The 24,547-nt window shown below is 53.5% G+C and overlaps 1 protein-coding gene across 1 annotated transcript; it reads left to right on the forward strand.

Annotated features, from left to right (window-relative positions):
* Positions 1-49: 49 nt before the first annotated feature.
* On the forward strand, positions 50-23,877 carry PANK4 (pantothenate kinase 4 (inactive)). Its single transcript, XM_068158190.1, has 19 exons — positions 50-203; positions 2,897-2,979; positions 4,149-4,357; positions 6,576-6,759; positions 7,909-8,001; positions 9,332-9,485; positions 10,502-10,683; positions 12,140-12,221; positions 13,306-13,406; positions 14,384-14,539; positions 15,037-15,149; positions 15,789-15,876; positions 17,821-17,972; positions 19,338-19,393; positions 20,094-20,143; positions 20,873-20,980; positions 21,634-21,734; positions 22,209-22,277; positions 23,294-23,877. Exons 1-19 carry the CDS (start codon positions 50-52, stop codon positions 23,505-23,507), a joined length of 2,349 nt encoding a protein of 782 aa, XP_068014291.1. The 3' UTR covers positions 23,508-23,877.
* The last annotated feature ends 670 nt before the right edge of the window (positions 23,878-24,547 follow it).

The raw sequence follows: 24,547 nt of genomic DNA on the forward strand, positions 1-24,547 counted from the left end.
GCGCATGGCTCGTTAGTATGCAGATATATGCGCATACATTTGCATGCCGATGAGGCCAGCCGAGGAGTGGGTCGCCTTCAAAATGGCGGAGCGGGGCGGGCGAGGTAGCGGCGGTCACGGCAGTTTGGATAAGAGCATCACCCTCCCGCCCGACGAAATCTTTCGCAACCTAGAGAACGCCAAACGCTTCGCCATAGACATCGGTAACCGAGGCGGCAGCGGCGGGGAGGAGGGGACCGGCGGGGAGGGGGCGACGACCGAGGCACGGGCGGCGGCTCTCGCCCGCTGGGGGGCCGGGCCGGGGCCCCTGCGGGCTGGCGGCGCGCAGAGCACGCCGGGAAGCGCAGTCCCCTGAGGCGCCCGGGCCGCAGCGGGCAGCCGGGGGTGCACTACAGCTTCCGGCAGCCCCCGCGGAGCGGCGGCGGTGCGGGGCACGACGGGAACGGGAGTCCCGTCGCTCGGCGGCGGCGGGGCAGAGGCGGGAAGCGGCACTACAAGCCCCAGCGTGCCTCCCGCTGCTGCTAACGGGCCGGTGAGGGACAGCTTGGGGCTGCCCTTGGCGGAGAAGTGGGGAGAGACACCCCAGCGCGTCCGGACAGGGCAGTGGGGTGTCCTGCCCGAAGGGGATCGAGGCCTGCGACCCCCGCGGCGGTGCCTCAGAGCGGCGGTAACGCCGCGACCTCGGGAAAGAGGACGATGCGCGGGAGCCGGCTGCCTTAGGCCCGGGTGGGGCGGCAGCAGCAGCGACCCCCGCCTCGTCCCTGTGCGCCCCTCCGTGCGCCCCTCCGTGCGCCCCTCCGTGCGCCCCTCCGTGCGCCCCTCCGTGCGCCCCTCCGTGCGCCCCTCCGTGCGCCCCTCCGTGCGCCCCTCCGTGCGCCCCTCCGTGCGCCCCTCCGTGCCCCTGCCCTTGTGGCGGCAGGAGGGCTGGGGGGGAGCTGCGGTGCCACCTGCCCTGCCACAGCTGGGTGGCTGCAGAGGTGGGGGCGTTCGGCATGGGCTAGGGGCCTGGCACAGCAGCTGGCTGTACCTGAGCCCTCGGTCACCCCCAGAAGCGCCCCGTGCCGTGGAATTGTTTGGGTTGGGAATGACCTTTAAGATCATCACAACCAACCTTTAGCCCAGCACTGCCAGATCACCACTGAGCCATGTCCTTCAGCACCACGTCTGCGAGGCTCTCCTGTCCCCCCGGCTTTGGGGGCTCCACCGCTTCCCTGAGCAGCCTGGGCCACGCCTTGGCCACCTTTTAGGGGAAGAAATGGTTCCAAGTATCCAACTTAAACCTCCCCTGGCACGACCTGAAGCTGCTCACTCGTCCTGTTACAAGCCTGAGAAGGTGAAACCCCTGGGTGTCCAGCAGGCTGCCCCAAGGGGCAGATGGAGCAGAGCACATCAAAGACACCAGGGCAGGGAGCTGTGCTGGGCTGGGGCCACGCTGGGACAGAGCTGAGCTAAGCCTGTTAACAACAGCTTCACCTGTGCAGGGATTAGCATTCATTCTGTGGAGGCTTGCACAACCCAAAGCACCAGGTCACACATTCTGCTTGTTCTGCAGTTAGCAGGTCAGTGGAAATGTTTGGTGTGAAAGCCAGAAGTGCTCTTCAGCCTCAGCACCAGGGTGCAAGCCTCCACTAGTCCTCTGGTTAGCACTGCTGTGGGTGATGCAGGCTGTCTAGTGGGAAGATCTTCACCATAGCACAGTCCTTGACACAGCACAAGCCTGCTTAACCCCTCCAGAAGCTCACTTGCTCTGTGCCTGTTGCCATCACAGCTGGAACTGCTCCTTTCTGTGGGTCAGACTGGAATTAGAGTTGTGGGATTAGTTATAAAGCCTGGTTGCATGTCTCAGCTGGTGTTCTGGATGGATTTAAGTCCTTAAAAACTGAGAGAGGAAGAGGATAATGTATCAGGCACAGCTTTGCATTCCATTTATCTGGTGATAAATTAATTGCCAAAGCACTCCTGGTGTTATCAGTGTTGTTGCACAAGCAGCAGGACACTCCAACACCAGGTGATCTTTAAGGTCCCTTCCAGCCCAAGCTTCTACTTACTGCTGGGGCTCCTCATTTCGAGCCAGCTGCTTGTCACAGTTCCTTCCTGCCTTGTGCAAGGTGGCAAACTCAGAGGGGTAACATGCCAGAGCTTTGGCAAAGAGGCAAGTCACACTTGCAGAGCTCAACTCAGCTGCATGTTAGACCTCTGGCACTCGGAGATAGACTCCCTGAGTGCCTCCAGCTCCTGCTGTAAGGGCCTGGATGCAAGGTCAGAGCAGACTCTGCAGATGAGGGTGGCTGTGATCTGCAGCCCAGGGTGCTTCCTATGCTGAGTTAAAACTAAGGGGTTTTCTCCACCAACCAAAGCAGCTTAGAGGTTTGTGAGGCAAACTGATGCCTTAATCAGCTCCTGGTGCTCAGGAGTGGGTGAAGCAGCATTCTCCTTTCTCAGAGGAAAGAATTAAAAGCTTGTTTTAGCAGCAGCAAGCAGGCCTTGACAGCCTCCTACTTTCAGGCTCAAATACCTGCTCAAGAGATTTCTTAACCTCTTTTGTCCTAAGGAAGATGAGTTCCTGACTTATGCAGTCTGAGTTCATACACTCACCTGTGGAGGTCAGGGGCAGAGACAGCACAGAGAGGGCAAGGGGTTAAACTCTGCTGGGCATAAACTCTGCTTGCACTGCTCATGGGAAGAGCTCCTCATTTGGAGCTGGCCCTGCCAAGTCTCTTTCTCGACAAAGGTTCTTTGGCTTCCTTCATTATGCATTTATCTTAATTACACCTGGCTTGAGCCAAGGAGATCTTAAGAGCCCAGAACTCTTTGGGTAAAGCATACATAAGTGCAAGTTACATTGCTGGCTCTGAGCTGAGGCCTTAATCATGACTTGCCATCTTTTCATTCACAGGTGGGTCATTAACCAAGCTGGCTTATTACTCCACTGTGCAGCACAAAGTGGCAAGAGTGAGATCCTTTGATCATTCTGGAAAGGTGAGCACTGTGTCTTTACCCAGCAGCAAGCAGCTGCCCCTTCAGAGTGAGGCTCAGACTGGCCTCTCAGAGCAGAGGATTCATCTGAAACCCATCTAGTGACTTGTTCTGTATACAACTTCACCTACAACTTTCTGGCAGCCCAGGTGTGGCCTTGCTCTGCTGTCTGTCACTCTGAAGCTGCCACAGCAGAAGTGTTTCTTTCCAGCCCACATCCTAGGATGCACTGAGGCAGCCTTCCCCAAGAGCTGTGCAGCAGCTCAGGGGAGTCTCTGGCTCACATTTCATAGATTCACAGAATGGTTTAGGTTGGAAGGGACCTTAAAGATCATCTAGTTCCAGCCCCCTGCCATGGGCAGGGACACCACCAGAGCTGGAGGCAGAGCAGAGGGCCAGACTCCCCTCCCTGTGCTGCTGCTCTGCCTGCTTTGGCTGCAGCTCAGCACACAGCTGCCTGCTGGGCTGCCAGTGACCACTGCTGGCTTGGGGGGGGTTAATCATCACCTGACACCCCCAAGACCTTCTCTAGGCTTCTCTCAGGCCACTCCTCACCCAGATCAGGTGCAGGACCTTGCACTTGACCTTCCTGAACTTCATGAGGTTGGCTTGGGGCCACCTCTCCAAGTCCCTCTGGATGAAGCCCTTCCTATTCCAGGGGACATTAACCATTAGCATGGGCTTGGCAATGCTTTTTACTTTGTGAGCTCAATATAGGCCTGGCTCTCAATCCCTGTGATGATCCATCTGTGTTCTCTTCACTGCAAGGCTGATTGCAGGGCTTGAGAGCTGTGCAGCCCACACACAGGCAAGCTCAGTTCCAATCCCTGCCTTCTAGAAGTGCTTCCATTGCCAGCCAGTGTTTGAAACAATTGCTTTCCAGGCAGGTAAGTGTGGTGCCTGAGTTAAAGAGCCACACTGCCTGCTGCACAGTTTCTCACACAGCTACCTTGTGCATGCCTGATGCATGGAGCATTGATTATATTCCCAGCTGAAGGAAGCCCAACAGCTGTTGAAGCTGTATTGTTCTTTGCAAGCTTGGGATGTTGTGTTTTTGACAGCCTCCATGCAGCTTCCAGTCAAGGGAAGCACAGCAGTGCTGGGTGGCTCAGCACATCACCTTGCTGCAGAAGGCTTTGAGTGATGTACAAGATGCTTTTTCTCTCTCCAAGGACATAGAGAATGAGCCTCTGTATGAGATCTCAGTTCAGGAGGAGATCACAGCTCGGCTCCACTTCATCAAGTTTGAGAACACTTACATTGAAACCTGCCTAGATTTCATCAAAGATCATCTTGTCAACACAGAGACAAAAGTCATCAAAGCTACAGGTGGTGGTGCCTACAAATTCAAAGATCTTATTGAGAAGAAACTGGGCTTGAAGTAAGTGGAACTGCTCACACCTCTCAGAGGGTGCTTCTGCTTGGAGGAGGTTTTAGCAGGCTAGCTTCCCACTTGCCCATCTGCCCTCAAAGGCCTTCCACAGCCAGAGTGAAGGGGTGAAAATGTGTGCATGCATGTGGGTCAGAGCAGGCTGAGGTGGCTTGGCAGTGAGCAGAAGCTGCAGAAAGATAACTCTATCAGTGACTGCCAGGAGAGGGGCAGGAGCAGAGCCAGCAGCACAGCCCTCAGGAAAAAGCAGAGAGGAGGAAGCAGGAACTCTGCAGGAGCAAGGAGCCACAAAGCCTGCAGTGCTTTATCAAATGAAGTCAGCTCCTGAATAAGTAGTTCAGAAATTCATTACTGTGAAGGGTTTTAATTAGGAGCCTGTGTGCTGAGGTGTGCTCAGCTGTGGCAGTCTTCCTACTTGAAGGCTGCAGCTACAAGGCACCTTCATTATTGCAAGCCCAAACACTGCTGGCAGACACTTTGCCCTGGATGTACTTCACCTTTACAGATGTCTAGGTTCAGAGAATGGCTCAGCTTGGAAGGGGCCTCAGAGATCATCTACCCCAACCCCCCTGCCATGGGCAGGGACACCTCTCAGCTACACTCATCTGCTCAAGGCCTCATCCAGCCTGGCCCTGAGCACCCCCAGGGAGGAGGCAGCCACAGCTTCGCTGGGCAGCTTGTTCCAGAGTCTCACCACCCTCCTACTGCAGAGCTTCTTCCTCAGCTCCAGTCTGACCCTGCTCTCCCTCAGCTTCAAACCATTCCCCCTTGTCCTGTCCCCAGCCACCCTCATGAAAAGTCTCTCCTCAGCCTTCCTCTGGGATCCCTTCAGCAAATGGAATGCAGCTCTGAGGTCCCTCCAGAGCCTTCTCTTCTCCAGGCTGCACACCCTCAGCCTGTCCTCACAGCAGAGGTGTTGTAGCCCTTGGACTATCCTTGGGGCCTCCTCTGGGCTCACTCCAAGAGGCTCAGGTTAGAGCTGCAGAAGCATTTGCCCTTGCCAGCAGTCACTACCACAGCACAGGCCTGCAGGAGGCTGAAGGGCAGCCTCCTGAATTTACAGCCTGATAACTTCACTGCTCAAACACCTTTATCAAACAGCAGACAGTACAAAGCTGCTGTAAGGACAGACAAACACATCACCCAAGTACACCACTGCCTGCTGCTGCTGAGGAGACCTTCCAAGCACCTCTCCAGCTGCCCCTCTCTGTAGTTCAGCCTCCAGTTCCTGAGGCAGTGACTTCACCTTCTTTTATACTACTTTGTCAGAGGACTTTCTTCCTCTGCTAGGTGGGATTCTGTTAACTGCTTTTCACCCAGCCTCCATCAGTCCTTGATTGGCTCTTACTGAATACCAATTAAGCAAGACACAGGGAGGCAGTTCCCCCTTTCCCTATCTGCTGCACCTGGGCTTTGGTTCTTTGGTGATGTTTCCCCCCCCCCCCCCCCCCCGCTTGTGACAGACTTAATTGGTCCACAGCCCCAAGGCAGCATCTCCCCCATCCTGCCAAGCAGGCAGCAGTAGTTGAGAGTGCTGGCTGTGCTTTGGAGAAGGGTTTTCAGCCAGGCTTTGTGGAACTCCATGTAAGAAATTCAGCACAAATCAGTAACTTGGGAGAAGCTGACAGAAGTCAGTGAGTGGCTAAGCTCTGGATCATGTTCCCAGACCCCCTCCTCAGCAGGTGTACAGCTGTGACTCCTCTTCCTCTTGTGAGAGGGCTTTTTGCCTCCTGTGTTTGGTAATCCCAGTAGCAAGCTCCTCACAGGCACTTTAAGCTGTCATAAGCCAGTACTGCAATGTTGAGGAGGGGACTATTTTCTCCCCTCCTCTATTGAGAAGGAAGAGGAAGAGCAGTAGAAAGCCACTGCTTGGCAGGAGGTTGTTCTGTTGGCTGAATCTGCAGGCAGGTTCATTTCCAGGTTTCCTCTGTGGCTTGGGTGCACATGAACCTGGGCAGCAGCAGGGCTCTGCAGAAGCAGTGTCAGCAAGCAGGGCTCTTTTTGGTGAGAGCCTGATTCCTAGGAGATTAAAGCTCCTGTGTAACTCCAGGCTGAGTGTCCTGGCACGGGAGGTGCAGCACCTCAGCTCTCCTGGCTGCTTGCCACCTGCCCTGTGTGCAGAGCCTCTGAGAACTTGCTGGTCAGTGACACTGTGAAAACCATTTAAGGTTGTGTTGCTTTGGTTTGTCTTTCTCCCCCTTCCTCTCAGAGTAGATAAAGAAGATGTAATGACCTGCCTGATCAAAGGCTGCAACTTTGTCCTGAGGAACATCCCCCACGAAGTGTTCGCCTACCAGAAAGACTCCGACACGGAGTTCCGCTTCCAGACCAACCACCCCAACATCTTCCCCTACCTGCTGGTGAACATTGGCTCTGGGGTCTCTATGGTCAAGGTGAGTGGTGGCTGAGATGCTCTGTGGCAAGCTTTGAGTTAGGTGACCTGAGACATCTCCCCTGGGTGAGGTTTGCAGTTGTCTCTCCTTGGGTTTAGAAAGGAAATTCGGAGTGGGTGGTTTGGGGTGGTTTGGTTTTCACCAATGCTCCTGGAGTTTGGGATGCTTGCCCATCACAGTCTCCTTTGAATCACAATTAGAATAGGATAGGATAGGATAGACTAGATTAGACTAGACTAGAATAGAATAGAATAGAATTAACCAGGTTGGAAAAGACCTTCATGATCATTGAGTCCAACCTATCCCCCAGCACCAATTAATCAACTGAACCATGGCACCAAGGGCCTCATCCAGTCTCTTCCTAAACACTTCCAGGGATGGGGACTCCACCACCTCCCTGGGCAGCACATCCCAATGGTAAATCTCTCTTTCTGTGAAGAACTTCTTCCTACCATCCAGCCTAAACCTCCCCTGGCACAGCTTGAGACTGTGTCCTCTTGTTCTGGTGCTGGGTGCCTGGGAGAAGAGACCAATCCCCAGCTGGCTCCAACCTCCCTTCAGGGAGTTGGAGAGAGCAAGAAGGTCTCCCCTGAGCCTCCTCTTCTCCAGGCTAAGCAACCCCAGCTCCCTCAGCCTCTCCTCCCAGGGCTGTGCTCCAGACCCCTCCCCAGCTTTGTTGCCCTTCTCTGGACACCTGCCAGCACCTCAACATCTTTCCTAAGCTGAGGAGCCCAGCCCTGGACACAGGACTCAAGGTGTGGCCTCAGCAGTGCTCCTCTGGAGTTCTGAATTCTTTCCCATCCACTACCACAGTCTCCTTTGCATCACATTTAGTTTGATGCTTAGAGAAGTTGTTACATTACCAAATGAGGACAAAGGCTGCCAGGTCAGAGTGGGTTTGCATATTTGTTTGGATACACTCTTGAGGAGACCAAATTTGATGTCTGTATTGGCCAAGAATTCAGTACAAAGCTGCTGGTGGCACAGATGTGTGGAACAGGCACCACTGGAGAGCTGCTCACCTGCTGCTTGCACAGTGAAATAGTTCCACCCACACTAGTGCCACTGTTCAAAGGGCTCTCAGGGCTGACTGTGTGTTTATAATGCCAGTAGGACTCTCTGGACAAATCTGCTTTGTGTTATTGCCAGGTAGAAACAGAAGACAAGTTTGAGTGGATTGGAGGGAGCTCAATTGGAGGTGGAACCTTCTGGGGTCTTGGAGCTCTGCTCACGAAAACAAAGGTATCTGTGGGAGCTGGGATGCTGAGAGGAAGCTTGGAAGTGTTGGAATGCTGAGCTCTGTGAACAGGGAGAAAAGAATCATGTTAAGCAGCCAGCAATCCAAGGTCTGTGTGCTGGAGGATGAGGAAGCTGAGGTCTGTCTCTGGGGGAGGGTTTACCTTTTCCTAAAGGCTGCTGGCCTTCTGCAGAGAGCTCTGCAGTGCTCAGGATGATTTTCATCCTCTCCTTTAGGTGCTTGTGCTCCTGCACTATTAGATCAAGGCTGAATCCTTGGATTCCTATTTTCAGTGCTGCTGATGCATGAAAGGGAGGTTTCAGTGCAGAAAGATACTGGCAGAACATAGGGACAAAAATCTCATGGTGCTCAGAGGTGGCAGGATCCTCCCTGGGACTCAGGGGTTTGTCAGCAAGGACAGCTGATGGCTGTAATGCAGAGAGAGCCTCCTCAGGCTGCTCTGTTAATGGCTTTTTGCCTGCCTGGTTCCTGCACTGCTGTCTGCAGAGGCAAAGCAGAGAGCAGCCAATTCCTGCCAAAAGTCTGGGAGTGGAGAGGAGGAGTTCTGAGTCTTTGCTCCACTGGCTGGTTGCAGGGGTTCATCACTCAGCTCTCAGCTTGGTGGTCTGCCAGAATGAGGCCTGATTTAGCACTGCCCTGCCTAGCTCAGCTCTTAAATCATGCTGCTTTGTGGCTGCCTCAGAGGTCCACGTGGCTTAAATAGGTGTCCCTAAAGGTCAGGGGTGGAGAAGAAGCTGGAGGTGCACAGGCACTGAGACAGAGGTCAGAGGCAAGCCCCACACTTGCAGCAGTCTTGTAGGATGCTTTTGAGAGAGAGATCTTGGAGCACAGCAGTGCCTGCTCTGCACTCTCTCTGCTTTTACAGAAGAAGACATCAGAAGTTCAGTACTGAGAGCTGCAGATGGCATGCAAGCTCAGTCCCAAGGGCATTCGTGCATTTCTGCAAGGCAGCCTTAGTCTTTTGGGCTGGAAGCTCTTTGTTATGCTTCAAGCAGCCCCAGATCTGTTTGCTCTCAGGTCCTGGGTTGCTGCTGACTCTGTGCCAGGAGAGGAGATGCAGCAGGCTTCTGACTGGTTTAGTTTGGAAGGGACCATAAAGATCATCCAGCTCCAACCCCCCTGCCCTGGGCAGGGCCACCTCCCACTAGACCAGGTTGCTCAAGGCCTCATCCAGCCTCCTGCTGGCAGGGTTGATTCAAAGACAAGCCAAAAGCCCTGGGCTTGGTCAGTAAAGATGCTGCAGAGCTCTGAGGCTCTGGGCAGGGCTCTCTGGCAGTGCAGGAGAGCTGACATAAATCTACTTCTCATCCTCAGAAATTTGATGAACTGCTGCAGCTGGCTTCAAAAGGACAGCACACAAATGTAGACATGCTGGTGAAGGATGTGTATGGAGGTGCCTGCCACACCCTGGGGCTGAGTGGCAATCTGATAGCCAGCAGCTTTGGGAAATCCACTACAGCAGATAAAGGTATTTGGTGTGTGAGAGACCTGCCTGAGCTTTGCTGTACAGTGTATTGCCTGCCAGCACGGATCTGCTGCTTCTGCTGGCTTCCTGGGAACACTGAGATGGGTGGCAAAAGAGCAGCAGGAATGTCTTGCCTTAGCCATTGCCCCATGGTATGTGTGCTGGGCTGAGAAGGGCCTTGGAGCACTGCTGGAGTTGCTCCAGCAGTTTGGAGTTGTCTGAAACTAATGAGGAGAAGAAAATGCAGCCATGTCCTCTTCCCCTGGGGAGCTGGGGTCTGTAATGGTCTAACAACCACCAATCCTTCTCATGATCCTCACAGAGTGCCAGGGTGGAAGGCAGCCCCAGGGTCACCTGCTCCAACCTTTCCAGGTGACAGTGGAGTTGAAATGAGCTGGCCCAGCACTCTGTCTTAAAGCTTAAAGCTGCCCACTGTAGGGGAACCCACTGCTGCCCTTGGGAGATGCCTACCTGTGCTCTGCCTGCACAGTATTTGATGGATCCAAAACACCTTCTGCTGCTGCTCTTCAAGCAGGGTCTCAGATTGTCCAGGCTGGGATTTGCCTAAGTCCAGGCAGGTGACAGGAATAGCCCAGCTCATCCCTGTGGGAAATAGATGTGGCTTCCCTGGTCCAGGAAGGGAGTCCTGGCAGTGATTTACCATCACCTGCAGTTGTGTTTGCAGCACCACCACCAAGTGCTTGCAGTGTGTCTGAGGTGGAGGCAGCCCTGGATCCCAGAGGGGAGAAACGGAGTTCTTGCCCTTAGCTCTTGGCCTTTCAAGCAGTACTTCACAGGGGCTGGCTGCTCTTGGCCATGCTATCTCCAGTCCAGTCCACACTCCCTGCTGAATGAGTGTCTTTAGGAGAGGTTTTAGGTGGGGGAGCACATTTCTTCTGCACACCCCAGGGGCTGCCCAGTGCCATTTGTCTTTCCTCCTGCAGGCTGCCGGAGGAATCCAACCCCCTTGAGCCGCCTCAGCTGCCTTCACTTTGCTTTCCCTCTTTCTTTCCTTTAAGAGTTTTCCAAAGAAGATATGGCAAAGAGCTTGCTCCACATGATCAGCAACGACATTGGCCAGCTTGCCTGCCTCTATGCCAAGCTCCACAGCCTAGACAAAATCTACTTTGGAGGGTTCTTCATCCGGGGCCACCCGGTCACCATGCGCACCATCAGCTACAGCATCAACTACTTCTCCAAGGTAATGAAGCAGAGCTGCTCCTGCCAGCAAGGCCCCAGCTCTAGCTAGCTCCCTAGGCTGTTTAATAAACCCATCTGCACCCCAAGGCAGCTTAGAGGGCTGTGGGGTAGGTAGGTAAGGCAGGGCTGTACAGACCTGTTGTGGGAGGGGTGAAACCCATGTGCAATGCCTGGGAGTTCTGTCTGGCCTCTCTCTCTCTCCCTCCCTCCCTCTCCCTCTTATTTTTTGATTGACAGTCTGTCTTGTAGCTGCCAAGCAATGAATTCCCACTGTTTCTTAGCTAGCTACCATTGTTATTCAATTCCTCTTGCTGACTTGCATCTGTTTCTTCTCCCCCCCTGGGCTGTGCAGTGTGGGCTTGTTCTCTGCTGAGCTAGTTAGCAGTTAGGTCAGTGGGGGGTGGGGGTTGCTATTTGGTTGTTGATAAAAAGGAAACAACAAACCCAAACCCAAAGCCCAGCTGTAGCTCTTTGCAGGTTTGGAAGCTGGAAAACACTGCAGGTCTTTCACTAGGAAACACTCCAGTCCAAAATCTCACCCAGAGGTTGGGACAGGTGGATTAGTGCCTGCACTTTGGAGCTCTAGAGAACAGAGGACAGCTTTGTTTGTTACCTCAGCTCAGTGCTTCAGGCAGGAGACTCCTGCCTGCTGCTGATTCTTCCCTGATTTCACCATTCCAGCCCACTCCTCTAAAACTTCAGTGGCAGGAAACCTTTGCAAAGCTGCAGCTTTAGCTTCTCATAAGAAGAGCTTTATTAAAGATAAAAATCCAACCTCACCCTGAGCTGTAGCTGATCTTCTCCTGTAGCTCCCCTCAGTGGGAGCTGCTCCTGCAGTCACTGCTGCAGGCAGGGCTGCTTTTCCTTGGCAGAAGGCACTGTCTCCCCCAGCCTTGCCTGGGAGAGCTGAGCTGCTGCTGTGGAGGATGCCCTTACTCTCCCTAGCATCCCTGCCTTCCATCACCAGTGCAGCTGGCTGGGGGAGATGCTGGCCTGGCTGGCTGGCTGTGGGCTGCTGAGCAGCAGTGTCATGCAGTAAAGCTAATGAGCAATGGATGAGCTCCCCATGGATGACCTCCCAGGCAGCTGAGCTGCTCTTTCCATCCTGTTCAAGCAAGAGGAGTTGAATATTCATGGCATGATGGTGTGGGCTGTTCTAGTGAAGGCCCTGGCTTCCCTCTGCTTCTGGGGGTGTGCAGGCTCACAGCCCACACCACCTCTGCATGTGTCTCTTCCCTAGCTGTTTGATACGTGTGGAGTGGTGTATGTGAGCAGTTCCTCCTGGCAGCTGTGTTTCAGGAGCACACTGAGGTTGCTGAATGTGTTAGAATGTAGCTCAAATGCCTGTTGCCTTCTGCTAGCTCTTGCTGTTGAATTGTAAGTGTAAAACTAGTGACAAAGAAGTTGCCTCTTAGCCACCAGGGACCATCCAATTGCAATGTTTCATATTGTGGCAGGGAGAGGTTCAGGCATTGTTCCTGAGACATGAAGGCTACCTGGGAGCCATTGGGGCATTTTTAAAAGGAGCTGAACAAGACAGTAAGTACAGCACTGCTATGTTCTGTATATGCTGTGTTCTGAAATGTCAGTGTAATGTCCAAGTTTCTCTCAAGAGGCTGCATGTCAGTTGTTGCCTAAATCAATCCATTTGGCACTAACAAACACAGATGCTGGGCTTTGGTTCTCTGTCCTCTGGCAGGGCCACCTGAATTTCTCACTTGGTTTTCCTGCTCTCCTGTGAGAAGCCAGCAGGATTTGGCTCTTCTCTGTTCCTGTGTTTCTGCAAAGAGCACTGATGACTCTAAACCAAACTGGGGAGATGTGGCTTGGGAGAACTTTTGCCCTCTGTAAGAAGCCAGCTTCTGAATTCAGTTAATGTGCTGAAGAAGACCAGCATCTCAAACCTGTGTTCATGTGAGAGTGGAAAGCCTGACAGACCTTGCTGAGGGAGGAGGCACTCTCTGGGCTTAGGGTGCTTTGGCTGAGTCCTGCCATGTGTTTTGTTGAGGCAGCAGCAAGGCAGTCAGGGTGGTGGCTGCAGTGGAGCAGGCAGAGAGGTGGCTCATGGCACCTAGGCTCAGTAAATAGCCAATTTACCTCAGAGGAGTGGATGTGGAGCTCTTTTCATCCCCACTTTCTAGCTAGGGGCTAGGAAGCAGCTACTGAGGGGCTCAAGATGTTGCTTCTGTAGCATGTGCTGTGCATCTGAACTTGGTGAAACTTGCTCAGATCAAACCAAACCAAAATCCTAGCAGTAACTTTGTGAAGCTTGCCTTGTGCTTGGAGGGTTTGGTGATTGCATTTTGGCAGCAATGGATCTAGACTTAGGGCTGAGTTAGGCTCAGATGTGCTGGTTAGAGCCCTTACTGAGAAGGAAAGGGGTTAAAGCCAAGCCTAATTTCAGAGCTGAACTCTCTTTGTCTCGTTGCAGTTGAAGCTCTTCAGAGCTGGGTGAGTCACTGAGTGCTGCAAACATTTCTTCTGGGGGCTAGAGGGAGAAGGGCCCAGGGAAGGTGATGGCTTTGGTAGGGAAGCAGCTTCTCTGCAGGGCTGCTGACTCTAGGCTCAAGTGCTGTCAGTTTTCTTTTCAGATTATGTGTGTCTCTGTCTTTCTCTTTTCTAGATCCCAATCAGTATAGCTGGGGAGAGAACTATGCTGGGAGTTCTGGGCTGATGAGCACATCCCCTGACGTGTACCCCCTGCAGAGAACAAGGAGTGGTACAGTATGTGCTTCATTTTCTAAGGGCCTTCTCTTACCAGGGGGGACCTGGAGGTAGATGAATCTCTGCCCCTGCTCCTCCTGCTCACCAGAAGAAGAGACTAATGTCATGTCCTGGGTGATCCTGTCTTGCCTCTTGTGTGATGCTTTGATGCAATGAGAGTAGCTCTGAAGAAAGAGACTTGGGGGATGCCTCCCAACTAGACTCAGCTGCTCAAGGCCTCATCCAACCTGGCCTTGAACACCCCCAGGGAGGAGGCAGCCACAACCTCCCTGGGCAGCCTATTCCAGGGTCTCACCATCCTCATACTGAAGAACTTCTTCCTCAGCTCCAGTCTAACCCTCAGCTTCAAACCCTTCCCCCTTCTGTCCCCAGACACCCTCATGAAAAGTCCCTCTGCAGCCTTCCTGTAGGATCCCTTCAGGTATTGGAAGGCAGCTCCAAGGTCCCTCTGGAGTCTCCTCCAGGCTGAACAACCCCAGCTCCCTCAGCCTGGCCTTGCAGCAGAGGTGCTGCAGCCTTGGTAACTACACTGACTGCACACAGAGTCCATCTCCAGCCTTTGCCATTTGCTCCCAAGCAGTGGTTCCACCAGGCCTAAGGAAAAGGTTTGGAGGCTGTGCTCAGGATTGCAAGAGGAGGCTGTGAAGCAGCATAGCCACATGCCTTCAGAAATCAACCTCTGCTCAGCTCTGTGCTCCTGCCCTTGTCAGGTGTGGCAGTACTGGGGAGGAAGGGAAGCCAAATAATAGAGGCCCTGGAGTGACCTTTCTCCATGGAGCTTGGCAAGCCCTGGCTGTGGGAGAGCTCCTCCATGCAGGGGGTGGCTCACTGCTGCTGACACATCCCAGGAGAGCTGTCTGCAGACTTCCAGCCTGTCACTGTGGGTGGCCCTCAGGAGCCCTGGAGTAGTTCAGTTGGGTGTCAAATCTCTCTCTGGCTGGGTTCTAACAAAGAAATCTCTTCTGTTTCTCATGTAGTTTGACATGCTGGAAATGGATAGGTTGGAAAGACCCCTGGTTAACCTGCCCCTGCTGAAAGACCCATCCACCTATATCCCAGACACTGTTGACCTCACAGATGATGCCATGGCCAGGAAGTACTGGCTCACCTGCTTTGAGGAGGCCCTGGATGGGGTAAATGTCCTAACCCAGCCCTGTGCATGACTGACACCCATCTTTAGCAAAGCAATCTGCTGGGGAACATCAAAATACTGTGGCAAGCCTGTGGTGTGCAAGAACTGTTCCTCTTCCCCCTGCTAACAGAAACCCTAAGGAAGTGCTTGACACCTTCCAAGTGTTCTTCTCCTGTGGTGCTTTGGGGTGGGTTTTTACTTTGCTAAGGTCTTCTCAAAGCATCTTCTCTCTGAAATAGCATTTGGCCACTCTTGATGCAGAGCTGGCAAGCAGGGTGGTGGTTATGCAACCAAAGGTCAAGGCCAGGGATAGTTGCATTGCTCTTGCTCATGGGAGCAGGATTTAATCAGGCCTGAGTTACTTTTTCATGGGGAGGGAGTGTGTGGACACTGCCCAGCAGAGCAGGTGGAGAGGTTGTCTTGATACTGAACTTCAGCTCTGTTAGATGGAGGAAGAATTCATTTGGTGACTTCAGCCCTGCCTCATTTCTCTACCAGGTGGCCAAGCGTGCTGCAGCCAGCCAGCCAGACTCTGTGGATGCAGTGGAGAGAGCTGAGAAGTTCAGGCAGAAATACTGGAACAAGCTCCAGACACTCAGGCAGCAGCCATTGTAAGTGGCTTTATGTCCCTTTTGCATCACTTGCTGCTTCTCTTTGAGCAGAGCTGGCTAAAAGCTGGCTACAAGCTAACTAAGAGCTGACTAAGAGCTAACTAACTAAGAGCTGGCAAACTAAAAGCTTACTGAGAGCTGACTGAAAGCTGATTAAAAGCTAACTAAAAGTTCACTAAAACCTGTCTAAAAGCTACCTAACTAAAAGCTGACTGACTGGAAGGTAGCTACCTAAAAGCTAGCTAAAAGCTCATTAGGTTCTGAAGCAGAGCAAAGTGCAAGCAGTGAGCTGAAGGCTGTAGGAAGTTGCTGTGCAAAGCATCAGGTCCTCTGCCCAGGACTTTGGGAGCTCCTGTGTTGGTGTTGAATGGGAAGAGGCTATCTCAGCAGAAGATTTGGTGTCAGAAATTGTTCCATGGTTGCTGGGAGTGTTAAGGGAGCTTTGCTCTGGACATTTCCCCTGGCTGGAGTTAGAGAAACTGTGGAGTTAGCACTCAGAGAGAGCCTTCAGCACACCCGGCATGGAGAGAGTGCAGTGCTTGTGTGATGTGCTGGGCCTTGTGGGGGAAGCAGAGGAGGAAGTGCCTTTTTCCCTAGGTGAAGTAGATGGTTTTGACCTCCCCTCTCTCTTCTTGGTAGTGCCTATGGTACCCTGACAGTCAGAAGTCTTCTGGACACCAGGGAGCACTGCTTAAATGAGTTCAATTTCCCAGACCCCTACTCCAAGGTAAGTTGTTCTGCCTTTGCAGGCTGCACAACAGGTTGCTTCTAGGCACTGTTCCATACTCTTTGTCTAAGTGATGGCTCCCAGGGCAGAGATGAGGAACTGGCTGCCTTGCAGCACTTTTAAGCAGCTGGAGGCTGTAAAGCCTTTGACCTCTAATGGTGAGGATGCTGCTAACCAAAACTACTACCAGCTGCAGCTGCCTGGTACTCCTGGTAAGCAGCTTGTTGGTGTCAGTCCTGTCCCTGCTGCTATTGCACTGTGCTCCCTCAGGGGCTTCCTTCAGTCTGGAGCTGAGGAAGCTGCATGGGGAGCCCTGCACTGCTGGCTGGGAGGTGCCTCAGGAGTGACCTCAGGATTTCAGGCTGGAAGCCATCACTTTATTTCCCTTTATACTGAGGCTACTGCTGCAGCTCTGACAGACTTCAAGGACTTTTTTCCTCCTCCTTCTCATAACTCTGGTGTGTGGAAACCATTTCCCAGTGTGAAGCTGGCTGTAGCCATGTAAGTACTTCCCACTAAACACTTGAAGTGCAGGCAGCTGAGAGAGACACTGGGCCCTTGGCACTGCTGTCTTGAGCACTTCAGCATCTCAGCAGCTCCCTGCAGAAACCACCACTGCAAGAACCAAGTTTCTGTCTTCCTTTACCCTCAAATGTGTTTTCTTTTCTTTCCCTCCCCCCCACCCAAAAAAGGAAAGAAAATGAGAAGGGGAGGTGTTGATTGGCAAAAAAACCATCCTCACCCTCTTCATCATGTCCAAAAGAGGCCTGGAACTAACCCAGCCCTTCACACACTCCCTTGCTTGCTGAGCCAGCCTGTCCTCAAGCCAGGCTGTGCTGCTTTCCTACAGCAGTCACTGCTGTGCTGTAGGAGTCTTGATGACTTTGGGAGGCACTCAGCAGAGCTGGGCTGGAGTGCTCACAGCTGCATCACTGCCAGCTCTGACCAATATTTGCTGCTGTGGTGCAGCTGTTTCCTCTCTGTGTTTTATTCTGTAAGAGAATGTGGCTGGGAAGAGGATGTGTGGAGTCAGGATCACTCAGAGGTGACTTTCTGTAGGCCTGGTCCTCACCCTTTGGCCGTGTGGAGAGGTCAGTGACAGCAGGGCAGGGTCTGCTTGGAGGCTTTTCTCACTGTTGTATTTCCACCAAGGGCAGAGAAGCTTCTCCCTAACTGTGCTGCCAGGTGGCACAGTTGGTAACTCAGACAAGATACTGCTGAGAGAAGCTCTTGATGAGCAGGAGGTACCCAGCTTCACCTCTCAGTTTAAGCTAATTAGCTACTGTAACACTGATCCCACTAGAGGCTGAAGGATAGGAAACACTCCAAGAGCTTCCAGGCACCTGGGATGATGAAACTCTTGGTGCAGAAGTCAAACCTTCCCCGGTTCCTGTGGAGCTGCTGCTGGGGTTCTCCTCTCTGGGCAGTTCTTAGATTCATGGAATGGTTAAAGATCATCCAGTTCCAACCCCCTGCCATGGGCAGGGACACCTCCCACCAGCCCAGGCTGCTCAAGGCCTCATCCAGCCTGGCCTTGAACACCTCCAGGGAGGGGACACCACAGCCTCCCTGGGCAGCCTGTGCCAGGCTCTCCCCAGCCTCACTGAAGAATTTCTTGCTGATTCCTGGGTTTGATGAATCCTATTGCTGCTAAAAGGCTTTTTGTGTATCTGCCCTCCCCCTCCCCAATCTCCTCAAGCTCTGTTGCACCTCTCACTCCCTCCTGTGCCCCAGCTCACCCCCCAGTGCTAAGGCAGCTTCCTGTTAGAACCCCAGGAACTGCTCTTCCTCTTGGCACTAAGCAGCCTGATAGCAGCAACTTTTTGGTCCATTAGGAGCCATGAACCTAGAGGAGAATGCTTGAAGGTGGTCCTGGACTGAGACAACCAATGCTGGGCAAGAGATTCTGGTGTCTAAATCCAACATTTCCTCTCTTGCTTGCAGGTAAAGCAGAAGGAAAATGGCATAGCCCTGAAGTGCTTCCAGAGCGTGATCGAGTCGCTGGACGCGCTGGGCTGGGAGGAGAGGCAGTTTGCCCTGGTGAAAGGACTGCTGGCAGGGAATGTCTTTGACTGGGGAGCAAAAGCAGTCTCAGAGTAGGTGTTAAATACTTTCAAAGCCCCTTTCTGAGGAGAGAGGCTATCCAGCTGCTCTTTCTGAAGCCCCAGGGCACTGCTCTCACTTTGCCTGCAGTTTGCATTTCACCCTTGTCAGAGGTCGCTTGTTGATTCCTGAGCCCTGCTGTGGCAGAGCTTCCATTGCCACCCTTCCACTCTGGGGTCACTGCCTGAATTGACTGACAGCACTGAGGGCCCAGCCTGGCTGCTTTGCTTGTGCCACTGTGGTCAGCACTGCTTTGGAGGGGGCAGTTGCACTATGTGCCTACAAAAGGCACCTCCAGTTGCCCTGGTGTCACAGGGCCAGCAGGCTCCAAGTTAGGTCAGGTAGCCTCTTGTGATGACTAAATCCTATTTCTGATCATCTCACATTTCCAGGACCACTGGGAGAGCTTTTCCCCTTCCAGCCTGGCAGCAGCTGTGTGTGTTTAAGGCTGTTAGTGGCAGCAATCTTGAAACAGTTCTGATCTTTCAGTCCTACAAGTCTCATCTTTGTGAGGCTGATGATAGAGCAGGGGAGAGGGATGCTGCTTTACAGCTGGCAATCAGCATCTCCTTCCCTTGCTGCAGCCTGGAGCACTTCTCCCTCTGATTAAATCAAGACAAACTCAGTAACCACAAGGTGGTTCAGGGCTGCCTGAGCTCTGTGTTACTTCTGATGTTTGCCCACAGCCTTGAACTGGCAGCAGTTAGAGCAGGCAGGCTGCTTGCCAGTCTGGTGGTGCAGCTCTCAGTCTCCTTAAGGAAGCAATTAAGATCCAGATTGAGTTAAAAGTCACTTAGCTGCTAGATGTGAGGCACTTCAGGAGCCCTGCCTGGCAAGCATTGCCCACATGGGGTCATATTTGACCTGGCAGCTGAGAGCCAGCCCTCTCCTTATGTAAACCCTCAGCACCACCCACGTGGCTGGGGCTCTGCTGCACACCCAGCCAGCAGCAGCAGCTTTTGAACCCTCTGGCTGCTTATGCCAGCTCCTGCTGGTTGTTGGTTTTCCTCCTCTTAGGCCACTCTTGAGATTAGACTTTGCAAAGCCCTGCTGGCCCATGCAGATATTCTAGATCACAACTGCCTGCTCCTGCAGCCCAGAGATGGCTTTTTATTTGCCCCCTGGAGTTTGGGGCCTGCAAACAGCTGTGAAGCTTTTTCCTTTTAGCATAAGAACTCCAACTTGCTGCACAGCTGAGCCTGCTGCTTTTAACAGAAGCACCAAGTGTCTGTTTCTCAGCCCCTGCACCACCCTCCCCCTCACAGCCTGTGCAGTGAAAGGGCTGCAGCAATGTTTGCATGATGTGTGTGAGGTGGAAGTTGCTTAGCTCTGCACTTTTCATTTCTCTTCTGCTGCAGTGTTCTGGAATCTGAGCCACAGTTTGGATTTGAAGAAGCCAAGTCAAAACTCCAAGGTAGAGGTTGATGTGTGGTGGGGACAGGGGAAGGGGAGGGCAGGGTGAAGGTGGCTGATGGGGCAGGAGAGCAGCAGTGCTCACTAGGGCTTCCACTAGCTCCAGTGGAAGGTTCCTGTTTGTCTTCTAAAGGGACTCCCCTCTGAAAGCTTCTCTCCTCCAGCAGGAGCCTTGGCTGCCCCAAGAGGCAGAAACATTCAGGAAGCTCTGTCCTGAGAGGAAAGGCTGAGAGCTGGGTTTGGGCAGCCCTGAGAAGAGAAGGCTTAGGGGAGACCTTCTTGCCACAGAGCAGGACCCCAAGGGTGGCTACCAGGAGGATGGAGACTCCCTTTTTACATGGAGTCCCCTGGCAAAGACAAGGGGTGATGGGGACAAGCTGGTGCTGGGGACATTCCCACTGGACTCCAAGAGAAAGTGTTTCCCCCTCAGAACAGTCAGAGATTGGAATCAGCTCCCAGGGGCAGTGTGGATTCCCCTACCTTGGAGAGTTGTAAGCCTCAGCTTGGCAGGCTGCTGGGCCAGCTTGCCTGACTGGGTTGAAATGCTCAGGAGCTCCTTGAATCCACACACTTAACACAAACCCCTGAGGTCCCATGCCTTAGTGCTTAGATGTCTGCAAAGAGACAGCTCCTGCCCTCCCCCTGCACAGAACTGCTGTTTGCCTTCAGGAAGTGCTGATGTGATTTTGTCTGTGCCACAGAACGTCCCTGGTTGGAAGACTCCTACAGCCAGTGGCTGCAGAGACTGAAGGTAGGACTGCAGCAGTGCTGATCAATCACTCAACCACCTCACTCCTCCCAGGGGTTTAACAGAGTGGGAGCTCCATGCAGACAGCTCCAAAGAAATGCTGCTAACACAGCTCAGGGATTCAGCAGCCACAGCAGGAAGGAACAGAAGGACTTCATCTAACATTTCAGTAGTTACCTGAGGGAGCAGGTCCAGAGGAGGCTGCAGAAGTGGTCAGGGAACTGGAGCACCTCTGCTATGAGGACAGGCTGAGGGAGCTGGGCTGTTCAGCCTGGAGAAGAGAAGGCTCCAGGGAGACCTTTGAACAGCCTTCTAGCATCTGAAGGGGCCAGAAGAAGGCTGCAGAGGGACTGTTCCCAAAGGCCTGCAAGGACAGGACGAGGGACAGTGGTTTGAAGTGAGGGCAGAGCAGGTTTAGATCCAGCTCTGCACCATGAGGCTGCTGGAACACTGCAGCAGGCTGCCCAGGGAGGTCATGGGGCAACCTGACCTAGGGGGAGGTGTCCCTGGCCAGGGCAGGGGGCTGGAACTGGATGGTCTTTAAGGTCCCTTCCAACCCCAACTGTTCTCTGAATTTGTGAAGTGATCTCTGCCAGGAGGGGGTGGGTGATGTCCAGGGGAGCTCTGCTGCTGCTAGTCCCCAAAGCTGCCAGGCAGGTCGGGGGGAAGCTGGGGGCTGCTGAAGTGAGTGGCTGCCACTAACCCAAAGTGTTGTTTGGTTCTCTCTTGCAGGAGGGTCCCCCTCACAAATGTGCCTTAATTTTCGCAGATAACAGTGGGATTGACATCATTCTAGGAGTCTTTCCTTTTGTCAGAGAGCTCCTTTCTAGAGGCACTGAGGTGAGTGGTTGCACTCTGAGGTCACTGGGGCATGGAGCTGTGGGGAGTGGTGGAAGGGTTAAGTACTCAGCAGCAGGGCACTGAAGCAGACTGGCTCCTAACATCTCAACTGGCAGTAATCCAGGTCCCTGCAACCTCAGGCTCTTAATTCTGGGGAGGGACTCTTGACAAGGGCTTGTAGTGATGGGATGAAGGGCAATGGATGGAAGCTTGAGGAGGGCAGATTGAGACTGGAGAGGAGGAAGAAATTCTTGACACAGAGGGTGGGGAGACTCTGGCACAGGTTGCCCAGGGAGGCTGTGGCTGTCCCTTCCCTGGAGATACTCAAGGCCAGGCTGGATGAGACCTTGAGGAACCTGGGCTGGTGGGAGCTGTCCCTGCCCATGGCAGGGAGCTGGAATGATCTTCAAGATTTCCTCTCAACCCATTCCTGGGATCTCTGAACTTTAAGTAGAATGTGGAAGGCAGCAAAGCCTCCACCAGACCTGAGGCTGCTCAAGAGGGGCCTGCAGTGTCCAAAGCCTTGGGAAAAGGACTGGGCCCCAGCCTCTCACTTGGCATTTCCTCTTCTGTAAAAGCAGCCAGGCAGGGAGGATTTTAACCAAGCAAGCAGCTCTGAGAGCAGGTTGAGCTGTGAGCTTTCTGCCCCTCAGGTAATTCTGGCCTGCAACTCTGGCCCTGCCCTGAACGATGTCACCTACAGCGAGTCCCTGATCGTCACCGAGCGGATCGCAGCCATGGACCCAATTATCCAGTAAGCACAGAGCCACTCCTCGTGCTGTGGCACACAGCACACAGAGGCACAAGCCAAGGGCCTGCTCCCAGCCCTAGCTCCTTTTTAACTGTGCCTGGCAGGGTGTGAAATCTGCAGCCTGCAGGTAAGCTGAGGAGGATCCTTTACCTTTCTTAAGGTGAGAAAGGTAGAGATCAGCTCTGTTGAGCATCCAGAGCTGTGTTCCTTGTCTGTGGCTTCCCTGATGAGCACCCAAGCTCCTATCTTAAGGAGAGGCAAAGACATCTGTTCCCCATGCAGAATGTCCCTGGCAGAGGGCAGAGCTGACTACTCACTCCTTTTGCTGAAGGAGGCACAGTGGCTCTTGACCAAGTCCTAGCACAAAGAGAAGCCTTTGCTAAACCCACTCAGACCTCCATGGTGTGGCCCCCTCCAGATCTGCCTGAGCCTCCTGAGGGAGCTGTTAATGGTTTTGTCTTCTTTTTTCCCCTAAAGGTCTGCTCTGAGGGAGGAGAAGCTGCTGCTGGTTCAGACTGGTTCCAGCTCACCATGTCTAGATCTCAGGTAGGTTTGCAAAGTACCCCTTGGTGATTTGGCAGCTGCAGGATGCTTGGAGATAGCTCTGGAGCATCTCAGCCACCTTGCTGCTGCTGTGAGTCACTTTCTGCCAGCAGTGAGGAGTTGCTCAGTCTGGATTTGCAGACTTGGAGTCTGGCTCAAGGCTTCTTAGACCAAATCTGATGGCTGGGTGCAGCAGTGACAGTGTCAGCTCAGGAGCAGCTGCTTATGAGCAGCTTAGTTACAGATGATGGAAGGTCCTGCTTGGGACCAAGAAATCCTCCTGACTGCAGGCAGCACTCTGTGTGGTTAATTTATCTGCAATTAGTTTCTCTGCTGGAGGCAGGAATCACCTGTGTGTGCTCTGGGAAATCCCAACCCCTCCTGCCTTTAATGGAGCTTTAAAACTACTTTTCAGTCTCATTGCCTTTGATCTAAAGGTTGATTTGCCTCAGCAATCCTAGAATCACAGAATTGGTTTGGTTGGGAAAGGCTTTCCAAGACCATAGAGTCTGGGGCTGTGTAGCCTGGAGAGGAGCAGCCCCAGAGAGGATCTTCTTAGTGCTCAGCAAGAGCTAGAGGGGGGAGGGAGGGGTGAAGACAATGGAGCTGCCCTCTTCTCAGTGCTGCCCAGCAACAGGACAAGGAGCAACAGGCACAAACTGCAGCCCAGGAGGTGCCAGCTGAGCAGGAGGAGGAAGTTTGGTGGGAGGGGGCTTCAGTCCTGGAGCAGGCTGCCCAGAGAGGTGGTGGAGTCTCCTCCTCTGGAGAGATTCCAAGCCCTGCTGGGGCAGGGGGGTCGGACTGGGGGATCTCCAGAGGCCCCTTCCAGGCCTCATCATTCCATGATTCCAAGTCCAACCCTCCCACATCCTGCCGCATTTTCTGTGAGGGACAAGGCCCTCACCCCAGCATGTCCAAGGGTGCCTCTTCCTACCTCCAGAGGTGTCTGCTCCCACCTCCAAGGGTGCCTCTCCCCACCCCTGGGGGCAGCCGTCCCTGAGGCAGAGCTCTCGTTTCAGCCGCCTGGACAAGGGCCTGGCCGTGCTGGTGCGCGAGCGCAAGACGGATCTGGTGATCATCGAGGGCATGGGCAGGGCCATCCACACCAACTACCAGGCAGCCCTGAAGTGTGAGAGCCTGAAGCTTGCTGTCATCAAGAACTCCTGGCTGGCCGAGAGGCTGGGGGGGAAGATCTTCAGTGTGATCTTCAAGTACGAAGTGCCCTGCAAATGAGCGGCGGCGGCAGCGGGGGAGCAGCAGCAGCAGGAGCAGCAGCAGCAGCAGGAGCAGCAGCAGCAGGAGGAGGAGCTGGACTTGCACTAAGTTTTCCTTTAACTGTAAAGAATGTATTTTTATTACACCAGGGACAAGAGGTCACAGGAGAATCCTGTATTTATATTGTGCTTTCTGTGACTGGACCCAGCAGCAGGCCCAGTCACTCCCTAGCAGCCCCACTCAAATACATGCAATGTGTGTATCACCGCTGGGTCCCGGGGTAAGTTCATTTCAGTGCTGGTTATTGCAGGATCTGTGAGCAGAAGACTTTATTTTTTTGTTCTGTGAGACATTCATATAGAAATATATTTAAATGGCAATGAAAACACCCTCCCCCCCCTCCCCCTTTCTTTTTGACCACTCTACACCTCTGGCTGCTGTGGCAGCAGTGCCCTGGCACACGCCACCTGGCTGCTCAAGGGACTCGGACACTGCCTTCTCCACCTCACCTTTCAGGCTCACCTCAGCTGGCTCCTGCTCTCTGCAGTTGCCTGGGTTGATCCAGCCTCTCGCCTCTCATTGCTGCAGCTGTGGTTGAAAGGGAACCCTTCTGGCTCCAGGAGCAGGCAGCAGAGGCCTGGACAGCACAGGCTGGAAGGACTTCTCACTCCTGTTCTTGTTAACAGCTGGGTGGGAAGGGGACCCTACAGCTCTACTCAGTTGCTCAGCAGTAGTTGGAAGTGGTTACCCTCAAGGTGGATGTGTAGAGCTTGCTTCAGAAGCTCCCCAGCTCCGTCCCTGTTGCAGGCATCTTGGTGTCTGTTGCCTTCAGTTATTAAGTGCTGGGACTGGTTAGAATTAGCCTCTTGGTTCATGCAGAGCAGTCAAAGCCCTTTCCAAGTCATTGGATTTGCCTTCCCCCCTCTCCCTCCTCAAGATGTGCAACACATCCATGGAGTGAGGGAGCCACAAGTGTGCAAAGCAGTACCTGCATGCAGCAGTCACTCCAGCTCAAGAGAAAAGCAGGGCCAGGAGTAAACTCTTTAGTAAGCAGCTGA

The sequence above is a fragment of the Melanerpes formicivorus genome, unplaced genomic scaffold (assembly GCF_026170545.1).
Source record: "Melanerpes formicivorus ecotype bairdi unplaced genomic scaffold, bMelFor1.0.p_v2 SCAF_39, whole genome shotgun sequence".
Taxonomy (NCBI): domain Eukaryota; kingdom Metazoa; phylum Chordata; class Aves; order Piciformes; family Picidae; genus Melanerpes; species Melanerpes formicivorus.

Excerpts from the sequence above, each read along its gene's own strand:
- PANK4 (XM_068158190.1), top strand. The coding sequence starts at position 50 with ATGAGGCCAGCCGAGGAGTGGGTCGCCTTCAAAATGGCGGAGCGGGGC. Across the intron at positions 2,980-4,148 it reads CCTTTGATCATTCTGGAAAG|GACATAGAGAATGAGCCTCT; the intron begins GTGAGCACTGTG and ends TCTCTCTCCAAG. Across the intron at positions 19,394-20,093 it reads AGCCAAGTCAAAACTCCAAG|AACGTCCCTGGTTGGAAGAC; the intron begins GTAGAGGTTGAT and ends TCTGTGCCACAG.